The sequence below is a fragment of the Haemorhous mexicanus genome, chromosome 1 (genome assembly GCF_027477595.1).
Source record: "Haemorhous mexicanus isolate bHaeMex1 chromosome 1, bHaeMex1.pri, whole genome shotgun sequence".
NCBI classification, from domain to species: domain Eukaryota; kingdom Metazoa; phylum Chordata; class Aves; order Passeriformes; family Fringillidae; genus Haemorhous; species Haemorhous mexicanus.
This window is the reverse complement of record NC_082341.1, coordinates 35325048-35342754: the sequence shown is the minus strand read 5'-3', so window position 1 is coordinate 35342754 and position 17707 is coordinate 35325048. Positions and strand designations below refer to the sequence as shown.

At 37.1% G+C, this 17707-nt stretch overlaps 1 protein-coding gene across 6 annotated transcripts in view; it reads left to right on the top strand.

The window, feature by feature from the left end:
* ANKRD28 (ankyrin repeat domain 28) overlaps nucleotides 1-17707 on the top strand; it is a 119737-nt gene that overhangs the window by 39872 nt on the left and 62158 nt on the right. For 2 of the 6 annotated variants that reach the window (XR_009486397.1, XM_059845660.1), the window contains exons 1-2: nucleotides 4750-6263; nucleotides 7366-7449. Coding sequence is in view for 5 of the 6 variants with exons in the window: in XM_059845660.1 (XP_059701643.1) it covers nucleotides 6147-6263; nucleotides 7366-7449 (201 nt within the window). In the remaining variant the exon portion in view is untranslated. Of the gene's footprint in view, nucleotides 1-4745; nucleotides 6264-7365; nucleotides 7450-17707 lie in introns of those variants that run through there. The other 4 variants (XM_059845657.1, XM_059845652.1, XM_059845661.1 and 1 more) reach the window with 3 other exon arrangements.

Here is a 17707-nt window from a genome sequence, read left to right as displayed (position 1 = left end):
TGCACCTTTTTGTGGTCTCTCTTCCCTGAAACAGGAATTGTTTTGACTTCTAGTCAATTTTACAAGACTGACAATACCACAGTCAGACTCATGTGGTTGTTATTTAGAAAAGCTGTTGGATGTAATAGCTGCCTTCTGTTTCCCAAAAGACAAAGAGGTGGCTGCTGTTGGGTGCAGATGATAAATCTGAGCACACACATTTTCTACAAAGTACCTTGAGACTGTGAGTTCAGACAGACTGGAGGACTTCTTTTATGTACTGTGTGTTAATGTAAGAATGAATTGTTGATTTTTGTTTACAGGGTTATACACTGAAAGTGCACAAGGTACCTCCTCCTGCCAGTGAATTTAAATCTGGCCTAAAAGGAAAGTGTGCTGGGTGATATCCTAGCTCGAAAACCTGTTGGAAGATGCAGGACCCTCATATTTTCACTTTCTTTTAAGAGAAACAAGAGTTGCATTTGCTTTTCTGGGTTTTGGTTTGTGCACAGTTTGATTGCTAGACTCCATATTTTGGACACCAGTGATAGTTTTTTTTCAGCTATTTACTTATCTTGTTCTGTGATGGCTGTATGGTCCTTCAGCCAAGAGTTTGTCTGCAGGTGCATTGTTCAGACGTATAGAAGAGAAGTCTTTAAACAGAAAATTGATTAGTAGACTTTTAACACTTTCAAGGTGCTTTATTGCTCTTTGATCAGATTATATTTTTAACATATTACTGGGTGTTTAAGTATATAACTTAAACAGTTTGTGTCTGAATCACAGGCATTTTTTATTATTAATTTTTCTTATGTTGCTCCAATTGAGAAAAGTTAGAATGAATGCTAGGTTATTTTTCTTCTTTGTCTTTCAGTTTTAGCTGAAATGGCTTTTCAGATACTGGTTTTTATTAACTGCCAAGTGTTCAAAGATAGTATGTGACTATCTGAAATAGTTCTTTAGATTAACAGAGCCTGTATAATTGCATGAGAAAAAGTAGGAATTGCCTATGGTATCATGAAGTGCAAGCAGAGCTATTTTGCATGTCCTTAGAAGCAGAACTGGGGAGTTCAAGGGTTAAAACTATTCTGCAGATGCAGATGCTCTGGAATAAACAGAACAAAACTGGGAAGAAAGGTACCAATTTCTTGCTTTAGACTGTTCTCTTTCCTGACTCCACCTCATTCCCTCAGGAGTGGGGAGGAAACAGCAGAGGAGTTCAGATGAGTGACTCATGAGAAGTGTTCTAGAAGTATTGTAACTTATATTCATGGTGATGCTGCACACTCATCTCTGTCTGTATGTGCTAAAATCAGCTTATACTGGGGCATGCCTGTTTACTTAGAGCTGTAGCTGTTAAAAGCAATTTTTTCTAATGAAGAAATATGCAGATTAGGTATTTGCCTTGGAAAGTTGATATATGACTTGGTTCTAAGTTTTTTTCATTTTTACTGGAATCTGACAGAACAATTTTCTTCCTTTCCTAGATCCTTTGATCATACAAAATACTACCTGAAACCAGTTGAATTAAACTCAGCCCAGAAAAAACTTGGTAAATGCTGATTGGCAAGAAAGAAATCTTTATATGAGTAGATTCTTTGATACTGATTGTCCTTTGGTTTTTGGTGTCAGCAGCAGGGCTGCTACAGTCTTTTGCTTATTTTTTCCTAGAGAAGAGGGCAGATCCATAGAAAAGGTTGCTATTTTTAGCTGATGCAGAGTTCATGTTTTTGTCTAGTGTGGATGCTGACATCTGTGTTTTAACCTGCAGGTTGCATTCTTCTAATATATTCCCTTTATATGCACACATTAAAGACTCTTGAAACTTGACTTACTTAAAGACAAATGTAGCTTGAAAATTACAACTTTTTTTTTCCTTACAGCTACCATGTCCACAAAAAAGCCTTTATTTTCTCAAAAATGGATATCATAATTGCACTTCTTAAAATTTGAGAGTTAAGAGTGGAGATCTTACTTTGTTAACAGATCTTGTGGAGGTCATCAGATCACCACTCAAACCCCTGTAGACATGGCATTCTTTTTTTAAGTTAGGCCATTTTTGAGCCTTCTTTCCTACTTCTCATTTCATAAGCTTTTGTATGGAAATAGATGACATTTGGAGAAGATGGATGATGATGACCTGCTGTCTTCAGTTTTTTTAAGTTTTATTAATACAAACTGTTTGAGATGCAATGTTCTTTATACCTCGCAAAGTTCTGTTATGATTCCTAAATTAGTTCGAGGAACAGAAGCTTAAATTAATCATCTTGAATTTACTCTGCTTTCATTCTCTGTTGCTATTAACTCTTCTACACAGAAAGTTGTTAGTCTAGATAAACTGCTGAAAAATTGAAGCCTTCGTTTGGTTTCTCACAGTAGAATTCTAAACAGCTTTTGGTTTTTAGCAGACCTCTTAGATAACATTAGAAACTGCATTTTGCACACCAGAACATACTTTGCATGGTTTTTTGAAGTTGAAAGAAGAGGTCATTAGAGATGCTGTTTGCATTGAGATGAAGGCACAGCTTTTGGTTGAAGGGGATGTAAGGGGGAAATGCCAGTTAATTGTGAGCAAAAATTAAATATCCAGAACTGGGTTTTCCTTTGGTTATGGAAGAAATTGCACACACACAGTCCTATCATGAGCAGGGTGTTTTTGCTTGCTTACATGGTTTAGATTGCTATAGAAATCAATATAATATTGACTCAGTTGTTTTGGTTCTCTTTCTAATGCAAACTGTGATGTGCTGGCATTTAACTCTCTGTTGTACTGTTAGAATTCAAAAATATACAGTGTTAGGTGAGATATATGTTAACTTGCCTTTGGAAATAGTTTATAGTAATTGTATTATGTCTAAGATCACTAGAATAATTATCAGAGTAAATTAAAACATTCTGAATTTTTGCAATTAACTGAGTGTGAAAGGTACTTCCTAAGGTAACTATTGAATTTCTAGCTGACTTTGAAGCATTAATTAGAAAGGTAAAAAATGGACCACATTCAGATAATTTGAACTAAGTTAGGCATTATCTCTACCTAGTGATGTGTCCAGTTGGTAATTCCAAAGAAAGCAAATGGAATCCTTGGCATTTGCTTACTGCATAAATGTACTGACTCCTGAAAAGTGTTCACTTACACTGAACGTATGGGCTTAGCTGGAAAACCATTAAAGTGTGTGTGTGTGTGTGTGTGTGGATCATATGAAGCCTCAGTATGCATTTTGCCAGTGTTTCGCTTTTACACATAAAATCTGAGTTTTAATTTTTTTAAAATGCATGTTTAGTTATGCAAAACCTAAAGTGTCTGTTCTTTGGGGCATTTTTCACTAATAGAAAACAAACTATTTTCCATGTTGTGGTTGTTGTGTTCCATAGCAGACAGTAGGGTGTTGCAATAGCTGAGCTTTGAGGATGTCCATAGTTTATTAGAACTAGTTCTGCTGTGGCCAAGAAGAACATGAGTTGTCATATGAACTCAGGTGAATCTGTGTTGTTGCTTTTTAATAAATGGCTGAAATGCTAGAACAAAGCAGTGCAGTGTACAAACATTGCTTTTTTTTTAATTAGGACCAAAAGTATGAGATTTCAAAACAACTGAACTCTATGAAATGAACAGAATATATCTATAAAGTTATTTGTTAGTTTTGAGAAATTTTAATCTGGAGTTTCACCATGAATCAGGATCTGCTGCTATATTCTGCCAGGCCAGGACCCTAGAGGTTAGGGAGCCCTTGACCAAGGTACTCTTTTGCACTTAGAAAAAGTTTCACCTGCCCAAAGTGTCAGGAGAAAGAGAGGTGTTTAAACAATTCATTAAGTTACAATCAAGCTACTGTAGGCATTTTTTCAAAAGAGTTCATGTAAGCTTTTCCTCTCTGTGGCCCCCAAAGGTGGGAATTCAGTATGTCTGTTTATAACCAAACCATTCACACACCATTTAAACCTGTCTTTCTCTCTGTCTGGATTCCTGTGTGAAACCTGAGTGCAAATACTTTATTGAAGAGCTATAAACTTGCTCACCATTGACAAATTCTGCTCTTAGCAGCCACTGAAGGACATCAGAATTGCCTTCATGCTGCACAGCAGGAGCAAAAACCCTCCCTCTGTTCCTGTAGCACTGAAGCTTATCCAGCAACTTTTGACAGAAGCCATTTACATAATACACCCACGAGCCAGCACCATTTAGGCAGATTCAAGCTGAAGTATTTATTCAGCAAGTTGTAGGGCTTCATATTATACTTCATTATTATGGTATATTTTAATAATATCATATTTAAATTATACTTAATGTATTTTTTTTTAAACCGAGGTTGTGTTTGTCTGTACTAATTGCAAAAACCCATGGGTTTGGTCGTTAATAACTGGCTTTTTAATAGTCAGCCTATTGCTTTAAGATTTTACTTTTCATTTAATTTTCAGAAGATTTGTGTGGGGCATTTCTTGTCCTTAGTGGGTTAAGTGAGGACTGTTTTGCTTCTCTGACCAGTGCCATATGAAAGCAGTTAAAGTGCTGGAATTGTTTAGTGCCTAAAGTGTAGTTAGTCAGCAGAGCCAGTACACCACATTTCTTTGCGGCTTTTAGTGGAAAATATTAAACAGTGGCTCTTTCTTCAGTTATAGAATTTTTACGTTTTCGGCTGCGTTAGTCACAGAACTGGCGCAGGCTGCAAAGACTGCCCCCAAAAAAAGCAAACGGCGGGTTTTTTTTGGTGCCGGAGGAAGTTGCCCTGGGAGCGGTGGCCGGGTGCTCCGGTAAGTGACATGTGAGCATTACTAGGCATTGCACCCTGGCAGGCTGCAGTCGCTGCTCGCCAGGCTGCTGCTCAGGGCAGCGCTGCCGTGGCACTGCTCGGTGCGCCGCTCCTGCTCACCCGGACAGCCCAGCTGGTTTTTGAGCTTTACAAGGCTATCTGCTGATTGTATAATTTAATTTGTCAAGGAAGAAACCTGATAAGCAGAAGCTCTAACTGAAGAGGAGAATCAGGTTGGCGCAGTGACAGATGTTCGGATAAAGAAGTTGGCTCAGAGAAGATGTACAGAGTCTGATTTTTTTTTTCCTTTTTTTCCTCCCCCTCAATCTGAATGAAGACTATCATGGGAACTGCATTCACACGGTGATCAAAAGAAACACTTGAGTGATGAACTGCTTTTGCAGAAGTCTTCTAAGGCAGTAATTTGAGCTTTCGTGTGCAGTAGCTAGCTTGTTTTGCTGAAGCATTCCTCCTCGACAGTATTTCTGCCTTACGCATTCCCTGATGGAGAAGCCACAGCTTTTGCCTGGTGAAGGAGAAATGAACGCTCCGCATTGCTCGTGTCCCTGACGGAGTAACGCCGGCTGCGCTGCTTTTGCTGGATTCAGCCGGCAATATTATTCAAGGAGTTCATTGTCCCTGTGGTCTGACTCATTGCATGTAAATGTGCTGCAGCCGTGCTGCACGTTGCAGCTATTTTCTTGCATGGGAAAGAATTCTTTTCCTCTGAGCGGGTCCTGAATAACTGCTGAACCGAGATGTGTTTTTCTGTCCGTACTGTTTTTGACATTGAGAAAGGAAGCTGTAGAATGGCAGGATGATCGGGAGGCACGTTTATTTTCAGTCACCAGAGAGCCTGTGAGGGCTGATTTAAACTGACCTTGCAGGAGTGGGAATAGCTGCGGCCGTCTCTCTCGGGGCAATTGTTCCTTGTTCCGTCCTCTGCAGGACGGAGTCGTGTCTTCTGCAACAATGACTTCACTGTGGGGGTAGAAGGACGCTGTGGAAGTTGTGACATTAACAAAGACAAATTTGCTTCTGAAAGGACAGCTGTGTGTGACAGTGAGTGCTGTTCTAATGGAATTGGATCTTGGGATATTTTTATCAGCTGTTCCACGGTTTTGTTATTGTGGTTTCGATGCTTAGGGACTTTTTATTTTATAAAGAACAACTTTTTTTCAGCAGTGTCTTGAACATCTCATGGTGTTTAAGTCTGGAAAATGAAGTGTGGGGGGGGATTGGAATGTCCCTTTCTAGATGCTAAGACACCAGCAGTAGCACTCACAAGTTGGTGAGGGCCTGTGAAACAGGTGAAAGTATTTCCTCTATGGTCACTACTGCAATACCTGCAGTCTGCTTCCAGAAATACCATTGCTGGCATTTTCTTGTTTGCTTTTGCTTCCTCAAACGGATCGAATGAGTCGAGTCTGTATTGTTGTTTTGGAGGAGGAGGAAGATGATTCTCCCACATTTATTTCCAATTTACCTCAGGAAAATGTATCTGTACATCCATCGCCCTCTGGAAACGTGCTGGTAAGGCATGTTGTTTGTTGGCATATTTCCTGCTTATAATGCTTTCTCAGATACAGATAGCTAGTTTCCTAAGATAAGCATGAATATGTGCAGCGTTGAAACAAGATAAGGTGATAAAATCTGCATGTAATAAAGATGGAAAAAGCTGAAACTTAGTGGTAGGATTTATGTTTGCAAGGGCCCTTTCTATTTCATGTAACCTTATTTATGGTGCAGCAAGAACAAGTCTTGATTCTTGTGTAATAGCAGTGGGGTTTTAGAAGGCTTGGGGAAGTGTATTTCAAGTAAATGGGTTTTCCCTGCTCCACTTCTCACTCTTCAATAGTACATTTATGCTTTACCACTTTAGAAGCTGATGTGATCATTGTATTATAATCATATGCTCTGTTTATTTTGAGAACTGGTAGAGTATATAGTTATATCAAACAAGTGCAAATCTAAGCTAAAATAAAAATTACCATAAGTCACAATCTTGGTATAACTGTTAGATTCAAGTTAGCACTTTCTGACAATAATCAACACTGGGGACTGTGCTTTTATTGCTTTAAATTATTTTATTCTGTCAAGTGACTGACTTAAATCTTGCTAGCATACCTCAGCAGCTTTTCTTACTTACTAAGAAATCCTGCTATATTTAGTAATAGATCTGTGTGAGTGTGAATTTGTTACCATACTTATCTGATGCACTTTGCTTTCCCACTCTGTCTAAACAGGTGAAAGACTTCCAGTAACTTGAGTCACTTGCTAATGTAAAAGGGGATTGTTTGCTTATACTGTATAGAATTTGCAGCATGTAATGACAACCCTAATTTTGTTCTAAGGCATTCTCTTTTCAGCCGTTATAAGCTTGTCTTCTCAGCTCCTTTTTTTTTTCTTTCACGTATATAGTTAATTGACTTAGAGGATGTCTGTGTGTTTGAGGTTTTTAAAACTTGCAATTTCTTTGATTCTAAATACTGGTGCTGGTTTCGTTTTACTGCCTGGAATGGGGTTTCTTTGTCGTTACCTTGGGTTTCTGTTATGTATCAAAAAACCCTGTATTGTGTACCACTAAAACCTAAGATGAGGTTTTATTTTAACATGTGTTTTTTCTTCATTTTAGCCACCATTGGTTCAAGCTATATTTAATGGAGATCCTGATGAAGTTCGCGCACTAATATTTAAGAAAGAAGATGTTAATTTTCAGGTAAAATGAAATATAATTACCTTTGAATGTATTTTAATTCTGAATATATTTTAATTTTGTTTGCTATATCTTCCTGCTGTACTAATTTCTTGAAAACTTTGCTAATTCTTGAGCTGTACATTTTATATTCTAGGCTAAGTAATACCTATACATGCACTTCATACTGGGATTCAGGTGTGTAGCTTAGCAGATTTGTGTGAATAGTAAAGACCTAATTTTATATTCCTTGTAAGTGTTAGTTCTGCAGTGCTTGGGTAACTGCAAAGTTTGTTTATACAGTTGCATCAGACTAATTTTCAGAAAGCTATAGACTGGTTGAGTGTGATGCTGTGTAGACTTTATTGTTTTTAAATTGAATATAGCATATAGTATACATGAGACAATTATAAGAACATAGTCTGGGGTTTCAGTAGGTACATTTAATAGTGGATTTTAAAAAGGGAAGCCTAATGATTGTATTAGTAAGATTGAGAAACTGGATTTTTATTTTTGCAATGTTGCAAACTCAGGCACTGCAGACATAAGAATTATACTGAAATGGTACTAAGTTTGTTCCACTGGGTGATATTCAAGATTTGAACAGCATGCAGTTACTGTATTTCTATTAAAATTCTAATATGCGTATTTGACACTGTGAAAGATAATACAGCATAAACTCTTTACATGGATTAGAAATTGCTTTGATTATTACAGCAAACTGACAAAAACCATTTAGGGCTTATGCTATAGGAATGTATATAGCTGTTTCTCCTCCAAATGCCTCAGAGCAAGAGTGATGCTAAAGGGCAAAGGCTAAGATGTAATGGCTGCCTAGGGGCCCATTTAAGACCATAGTGATTGTTTACACTTTCTTCGGGGGAGATGTAAACCAAAAGCAAATATTTAGTTTGGTATGTCTCTTTTGACATTTAAAAGCATTCTGCAGAATTTACAGCTGAGAAATGCTGTGTGAAATGTCCCAGTGTAAGGGAGCCCTCCTATTGTCTTGAAGAGCTTGAGTAGGACCCTATATAAAGAAATTTTTTTCAAATCTGAACCTTTTTTTGATAAGGTTGGACTTTTTATCGTCTTTCAGGAGTTTTGTATGTCCTTAAGCAAGATTGTATGATGAATTATACCAAAAGACTTAATATTCTTTTTAGTTATGAGAGCATTAGTTTTGCATCCTTCCCATGTCTGCATCTATATGCTCTGGTCACAGTGCCATTTTTATTTCTGGAAGATAATTAGTGTTGTTACTTTGTATTCATTCATATGTTAAGTCAGGCTTAGCATTCATAGCTATTGAGCCTGTAAACAAATTTAGGTTTACTATCTTTGTGCTTTTTTAAAAATTGTATATTACCAAGGCCTCTGCTGTATTTCAGCATGTATGAGGGAGTGGTTTGGTATTGGATTTTGTTCTTCCTCAAGTTCTGTCGAGCACTTGCAAATAAATAGGAAGATAGGAAGTCAACTGATATGCTTAAATAGGAAAGCTCATCTTTTTTGCTGTCTTTGAAGAGAATTACTTCAGGTTGCCAGGTACTTATACTGTAGGAAGAATAATCAAAATCTGGAGGTTTTTACATTTTATGTCTTAATTAATTTTTTTTATTAAATTCCTTTCTGTGGGTACATCTCCCTTTAACAGAACATGTGTGCACTAGGTGTTAGCCTAGTAACACCCAAGGTGTGGTTAGAGTCCACGCAGGACAAAGATGCCATTTTTTCACAACCACCTTCTTCAGCATAGGGAGATGCTTATCACACATGACCACTGTTTATTATCATGGGAATCCTAGTCCTGCTACAGTATTTATTATTAAATTTACATTTATCCTTTAAATGCTGTTTATTGGAATTAAATAAGCATGTATATTCTCCCATTGTCTGGTAGACAAAGAAGTAGACTGCCTAATACATTTTTCTGTGTATCTGTGTGCATTTTATTCCTGTCCTTGGGTTTTTTGTTGAGGACATCCTTGGCTGGAGGTAATATATGTCTACATAAGTCTAGACCCAGAGTTGCTCCCTGAGTTGTGTTACAAATTGGTGTGGACAGAGAAGGAAAAAAGTGAAGAAAATGCAGTAGTTATTTATATTCTTAAAAAAGAGAAGGATCAGGATAAACTGTTTTGACCACTGTGGGTTGCGTTAGACCAGTGTATACACTGGATTTTTTTCCACTTTGCTATCCAAATATTTCAGTACAGTTATTTGAATTCCAGAGTCACTCCCTTCAATGCCTCTGCAGAGTCATTTCCCCCTCTCAAGAGTAACTAATTATTTTGCAGTTTGTATTCTAATAGTTGAGATTCCTTCTATCCTGCTTTCCCCTGTGCATGGGCCAGACTGTAACTGGAGACCCAGTAGCATTTTAGGAGTTAATTTTGCCCAAAAGTGAACTGAAGATAGGGCTGTTGTACATCTTTGTTGACATTCATCTAGGAAGGTTTTTTATGATGAAATGTGGGTATTTTTTCCTTCTGTTTCATCCAGCTTTATTTCCTTCTTACTTTTACGAAGTCTTAAAGATTGTGAGTTGCTGTTGTGACTGTATGATGTACAAATAGCAAATGGGCTTTTTTCAGGAAGAAGATTGTTTTCTGTTCATGCCACACCAGCCTCTTGAGTCACAGGCTCAGTTTAGATTTAGAAAGTATGTATTTTATTCCGTCTGCTCTTGTAATCTTTTGTGAAGAAAGAACAAATTGAGTGTATCCCTAGCTGCTTAAACTGGGGTTCAGAAAGGCTTACCCTCTCTGCAAGCTGGAAATGTGCAGCTCTTTATAGACAAAACTTATTGATAGGAACTTTGTTCAAATAAATTGTTTGGAAGGTGTACTTTCCTGAGGCTCCAGTTAATGGGAAAAAAACCAGAGGGGATGGGGTTGCTTCTCACTCAATCTTTCCCTAAGAAAGCTTGAGTAACTATAGCTGTTTGTTTCATGAATCAGGCTTAAATCACATGCATCACAAATGTTAGCATAGGGATTTTGTTACAAGCGTGGCTTTTGCTATGCTCTGTGTGTGCTTATTTTAAAAGGTATTATTATTTCTTGGTACCATCTTGAGCTTTTGAGACTTGACAGAAAGGAAGATCTTGCGTGATAATGGACACTTTTAATATCTGTTAGTTAATGGAGATCCTCAACATTTCCTGCTCTTGCTGATTAGATTAGTGTGGCTGGTTTGAATTCTACTTTTCAGCAATTAGTTTTAGCTAACAATGATTTCAGCATTGCATTTATAAATTAGTATTGGTTTGGAACTTTTTTTTTAAGATTTGGAGACCTGTTACTGTTGTAAACTTGGCCATTTCTGTTTGTAATCAAAACTCGTATGATGTACATTTAGTTTAAAAGATCATGAAAATGGAATATTTCATCTCAGCTATTAGTTAAGAATGTAATTCTCTCAAGGGAATACCGGCTCAATGTCAAAAATGATTTAAAGGTTGCAAATCTGACTACTGAAGCAATTGTTCAAAATCAGAACAATTTTTCCTCCTCCTAGACCTATTAGGGTGGTATTTCTTGCTGTGAAAATTGATATTTCAGGTAACCCAATATGCATTTTTTTTATTGCATTTGATCTTAGCCAAGGGGACAAACATCTGATCCTCTCTGGAACTGGTGTCAGTGTGCCCCTTGCTTTTCTCATACTAAAGCCAAACAAGGCTTTTTTTTTTTGGAGGATTCCCAAAATCACACAGATCTCTCACAATGCTCAAAAGTGGTCACTGTTGCTATATAAAATCGTAGTATTGTCATATGTGAGAAGTGACTTAAAAATTAGGTACCTGGATCTTACTTTATATTGTGCTTTGTGAGATTAAAATAGATTTAAACTATGAAATGTTCTAAAACTGCTTTATGTGTGAGTTGGTGTTTTTTTCCCAACATAAAATGAAATAATGGGAAGTGAAATTCCTCATACTGTATCATTACAGCCATTGTTACCCTGGAGCAGCCAGGGTTGTCTGTATGGTTTCTATTCTGAGTTATTGATCCAGCATAGCTCCTAATTTAATGTCTTTTTTGTGTAGTAAGTAACCACAAAACAAAAATTCACCTGTGCTGCTGTTTTGGGAAGAAGGGAAAAACAAAACAAAACCATGGAACCAAATGATCTTGTGTCTGTGCTCCTTAACCTGCACCTCTATTAGATAGCAATGAAGTGTTGCCCATAAATCCCAAGTTTTGTTGGTGAGGCTCACAAGGGCTATGATCCTGTAGCACCAAAGTGCTAACAGTACAAACAGGATGGCCAAAGTGTCTGACTGGTATTTTGAGTGGTAGGGTGGCTCCATGGATGACTGTTCCAGTAGAGATGTGGGCTTCCTTCCCGGTCCTGCCAAACGTGGGTTTGCATAACTTCTTCTTTGTGTTTTTTGTACAGTAGGAGAATGCTGCTGGATATTGTTCTAGGATAAGACACTGCATTAGGTTATCCTACTCTGCAGGTCACTGTATATACTGAAAGAGGAAAAAAGTTGGCTTTTCAGTCTAGTGACAAGTCTAGGACTTCTTATACAGCATCAGGTCTGGGTACTGGACAATTAGATTATTAGGGGTCCCAAATATATTAGTAATTTAAGAATGAATAATGAAAATTCAGTACAATTTAAATAACAAGAAAGATTCTTTGAGATGATGGTTATGGTCAGCAAAGCCCTAAAAGAAAGAGGTTAAATAGAAAAAATAGGTAATGGATGTGTGGTCAGCTGGCTTTCATCTTTATACTTGTTGTTTGGACTACTGGAGTAAAAGGTGTTTTTCTGTACACTTGAGAGTACAGTGTAGAATAGGAAAGCCTGAAATACTTGGCTGCAGTATGGAAAATTCTACAAGATCTAATAAAGTTTGATGTTTCCATCATGCAAATGAATCCTGTGCCTATTTCATACAGTAAAAGAATTTTTATATATGTTGTTCTGCGGGAAATTTTAATTGCTCTCTAATTCAGCAATTACATTGAAACATTTCTCAGTGTAAAGAACCTTACATGAGTAAATATCATGGACATGCTTGAAAACAAATGAATGAGAAGCCATAATTTGTAATGAGGTAAAAATAATCATTAGGTGTTTTCTTATCTTTGTGTTCATGATGTTTCTGTAGCCAGTTATTTTACTGATTAGTAATGTGGATTTTCTCATTTGTTTTTTTATAAAAAGTATACATACAGACTACAAATGTAAATTCACTTTAGTTTGACTTATCTGTGCTTCTAGAAACTTTTCTGCATTAATTGATATGCATCAAGTGTTTGAGCTATGCCTTTTGTTATCAGTGCCTTTGTAACTTAAAGTAACTGTTAGTGTAAGAATTTGCTAGTTGGGGCAACTGGAAGTTCTCAAAGCAGGTTAATATGTGATGCTCTTTAAACAGTGGTGGTTGATGTACAGCACCATGTTTCGGTGCTTTTGGTGAGAGCAAGACTCAGAGATGCTATTTTTAACAGGGAGTGGAAATTATTTTGAGAGCAGGGGCAAAGACCATGACAGTTTTGCAGAGATTTGTATGGGCCAGATGAAAGCAATGGGAAGAGAGGCATGTCCTAACAGTTCTCCTCTCCACTTCAGGAATGCTGACACTATTGATCAGGAAAAGGAGTTCATAGTGGTTTGTGATTTGGTGCACTCAGAGTATGTTTGCAAGGAAATAATTTTCCAGACCCATTCAGCTGCCGCACCCCTTGGTTCTAGAAAAAGCTTCTGGCAGTCACAGCAAAACTACCCTTTGGTTTTTGTACCTAAACTGGTGAGAGTAAATAGTGGCTAAAAATGAGCTAAGCAGGAATTGTGAAGAGTTTTTTAACTCTTCAAGTTGTGTTTCTGAAGAGGTGAGATGATGGTTTTGCTAACCGGTCTATTTGAGGCAGACATGCCTCACACCCAGTGTTGGTAACTATTTTGTCAGGTTCCTGCAGGCAGATCAAACGGTTTACAGGAAGGACTTTTTCACTGGCAACTGGAATTGGCAACAAAAACTTGCAGTAAAGTATTTGTTACTGTGGAGCAGCATCTTCCTGTATTCCTTGGCAGGACAGACATAATGTCTGGTTTGCTCATTTGAATGCTAGGGAGGAATTTAAAAGATGCTCAGAAAATTGTAAAATATTCTGAAGAGCACAATTTATTTATTTTTTTGGTTCCTATTTTAATAGGTCGGGTTATACACTTCTGGTTTCTCTGTTGTTGCCATTGCTTAAGAGTTTCAATCAGTTATGCATTTTTGTTCTCTAAAAGTGTCAGTCACTGGTTTTTTATTGGATCTTTTGCAAATTTCCAAAGGCAGGCAAGTTTTTAATAAAGAGACACTGTAGTTATTGTAACTTGGACACTGTAGTTATTGTAACTTGAACCATCTAGACTGACTTTGTGAAAGTGTAGCTGCAGTAGTATTTTGGAGGAGTGCACAGTTTAGGCCTATTAAAATAAATTTAAGCCCTTCTCTCCAAAAATGTTGTAGTATCTAGAGTCTCTAATCATTGCAAAGAAGTATTTAGTGAAAATAATAACTTTTGAGGTATTTTTAAAGTGCATATAAATATTTGCAAGTCTTCTACTATATTAAGAACACTTTTTTTCCTCAGAGATTGTTAGAATAAGGACAAATTTAGTTTCCTATTTTTGTAATTTTTTTTTTTATAGCTGCTGTGTATCTCAATACTTATATCTTCACATTGTAGTGATCAAATCTAGAGGAAAAACTATTTTAAAACTGCTTGCTAATTTCCCATTTTATTTATCTGTTTAAAAATCTGTTTAACCTTGAAGCCCTTTCTTCACTAGAAAGGTTTCTGCTTGGTTGAACCTTCTTTATAATAGGTTTTTATCTTCAGTTTAGAGTGTAGCAGATTTGGGGGATAAAATTAAAGGTATTTGTGAATTTGAAAGACTTCTTTATATGATGAGAAGATAGGATATGTTGTAACTTAGAGCAGCAGTAATTCCCCCTCACTTTTCCTGCAAATGAGAGCTGTATATTGAAAGAACACAGACATGTGTATGCCTGTATAGAAATGCATTCAAGTTATATATAAAATGTGAGCTCATTTTTTTAAAATGATTACTTACCTAATGTTAACAACAGAAGGCATATAATGAAATGACAGTGAGAACAGGCCTCTGAAATAGCTGCAGGAGGTTGGAGAGGAAATAAAATATTCCTGTATAAACAAACACTAATACAGAGAATTCCTGCAGTAGAATACACTGCTGAGAAACTCAGGGCAGCAGCTGCTGCCTGGCAGCCTCTGCCTGGAACCCAGCTTCAGGTGCTGCAGCAGAGGCCAAGAAATCTCATACTGGGCTAGTGAGGGGCTGTGAGACTTCACAAAGCCCAGGTGAACTCAGGGTGCACATAAAACACAAAACAAGCTGTGTGTGCCTTCAGACCCTTCTACTGCTAACTTCTAATAGAAGAATTTTTATTACCATTTAAATAACAATAATTATACCTATCTCTTACTAAGAACTGATGCCTAGTAAGAACTGAGAGCTTTTGTAATTAGATAGAGACATTTAAAATGGTTAATGGCTTTAATTTGGTATGTTTTTGTTTTGTGCAAAGCATATGTAAATATATTTTTTGAATGTATGGGTGAGAAAAATATAGTGTATAACCCCAGAGATTGATGGCAGTTTTTATCTTCTCTATCTGTTTGCTCACATAGTTCTAACAAAATACAGCTTTCTAATGGGAGCAAGATGTTTCTTTCTCCTTAAACCTGTGTTTAGATTTTTGTCCAATGCGCATCTCAGTGTACTGTATTGGTTTCTGCTTCTAGATATTCCCTGTGCTAAACTTTCTAAGTGTTTTTATCACAATCAAGAACCCCCATTTCCTGTGTGACCAGCATGATGAAATGACGAGTCATATGAGACTCTAGCTTTACAATGTGTTCAGTTAATTGAAATTTCTTCACATGTGAATGAAGATTCTTTGAAGAATTCTGGTTTTGTGGGGAGCATTTGTGATCTTGAACAAACAGGAGCAGGCTGCTCAGAACTTGCATCTATGCATCGGCTTTTAATGGGGAGTATCTGGCAAGTAAGAAAGTCCAGGAATTTGTTTTTAGAAGGACATTGTGTGAATAGCATGGGCCAAAGTGTGTGGTGTTGTATTAACAAGAGACAAAGCTTGTGAAACACCTTGTCACTAAACGTGATCAATTTTTAGTCAGGTGTTTTTAAAGGAGGAAATGGAATGCAGCACTACCATGCAGGAATGTCCAGGAGTTATTTTGGTAAAGAACTGAGTACCTTGTGAAATATGTGAATATTCATGTTTTATGTCTGAAGAGATAAGAAGAAACTTCCGCTGCACGAAATGTAGGGAAGTTCTTTCTGTATAAAAGCTGATTTTACTTCTAAAGGATTCAGTATTAGGTTGTTTGATCCATTGATCTGAGCCTGACTGAGTCCAGAGATGGAGAACTTTGGAGGCTAATTCTTCCAGGTGTAGTGGAAACTTGCTGCCAGTTGTATATTGTAAACGGTATCCATCAGCTACTCAAAAATTATTTAAATTCTTCACACAGAAGTTATTTACTGTAACTTAGCTTTAAAGTTGAGCATTTCCTGTTCATTAGTGTAGGATGTTTTTCAAGCATGTCATCTGTAATGATTAATCAGATATCTTAGTTCCTCTGTCTTGTTTTTGAGTGAATCATGTTTTTCAGCCTCAATATAAAGTCTGTCCAAATGGTGTTGAGTTCCTCTTCTGGCTTAGAAATAGATTCAAGATGTTTTAAGTACAAATCTGTATAATTAGGCATTTTTCTTCAGAATTGAAATGTTTAATGAGAGAAATTTGCTAGTCCAGAGAGGAGTAAGTTTTATGCTTTGTGTCAATAGCACTGTCTTTAGCCTCTGCAAATGAGATTTTCAGCTGGATCAAGTTATTACTTGTATTAAGAGTGGTACAAACAAACCTTGAGCAGAGTTACAGGATAATGTGACCAACATCAGCAAATTGGTACTCAGTCCAGCTGAGTACTGTGCCCATACTGTCTCACGGGCAATGGCTCTTGAAAAGTTACCATTGCAAAGGGTAGAACTGAGAAGAACATTGTGCTTACATGGCATGCTGCTGCCTTGAACAGGAAATGAGAATTATTCTTTAGAGACTTTAGTATGAGTTAATATTAGTGTGCTTCTCAGGCAAACATATCCTCCTTCTCATCAGGCATAGTAAGCTTGCCCAGTACTATGCTAATGTGGATTTACTGCTTGCTAAACTGGGCAAACAAGCCTGGATGTCTGCATGGCAGTGGTTTACAGTATTGGCCAAACACTGAATTTCTTCTGCAGTAATTGGGAATTTGACAGACAGCTTTTGTTTCAGTCACTGTGATTTCTTTAACGTTGAAAATTCTCATTGGTGTAGAGAGCCTTGAATAACTACTTCAAATTTAAAAGTTTGAAGAGTTTTTAAAGTTTCAAGGGTTTTGTGTTTGAGTCTCCTATATGATTCTTAGTGATAATGATTTTGTAGATCATGTCTAATTTGCCTTTTTACTTTTAGTGGTTATTACTTAAGATTGTAACCTTCAAAGCAGAGCTGAAGTTATGCATTTCTTGCTGCTTTTACAAAACAAGCTAGAGGCAAGGTCTTGAATAGTTAGAGCTTACTGGAGTTATTCCTGGCAGTTGCTGTGCCTGACATGCAAAGAATTGGTATTTTAGAACAGAACATCCCCACTGAAAGAGCAGAGAGAAGACAAAAGTCCAATAGTCTTAATGTGCATTAGCTTCCAGCATAGACACAGCCCTTAAAGAGGGCATTGCTGGGAAAAGCAAGATAGGATTTGAATTTACTGATTATTTGTAGTCATTTTCTGGATGAAAACCCTTTATGCATATGTAACATACCTTTGAGCAAGATAATTTTCTCCACTATGCAAGTTGTTGAAGCTGTCTTACTATGGGATATCCAGTCAGTAAGCATATTTTTTTTTGTCCACTTTGGCCCTTGTACACAAGCTCTACATGAGGTAGATGCATCTTTTAAGGTCATTAAATTTTCTTTAATAAAGGATGGATATACGTCAAAAACAGTGAAAAGAAAGTGTTTCTCATTTGTTTGCTACATGATGTAGGGAGAGCTGTTCCATAAATACCCCAGGAGGAGGACTCTACTGTCAGTAGGACCTGAAAAAGCTCATACTGGTGTCAAGTATCAGGACAAAGGAACTGAAGGTCCTTTACAATGAGTTCTTGCTGAAGAGCATGCTCCAAAATTTCAGATAGAATGTCTTGATTATG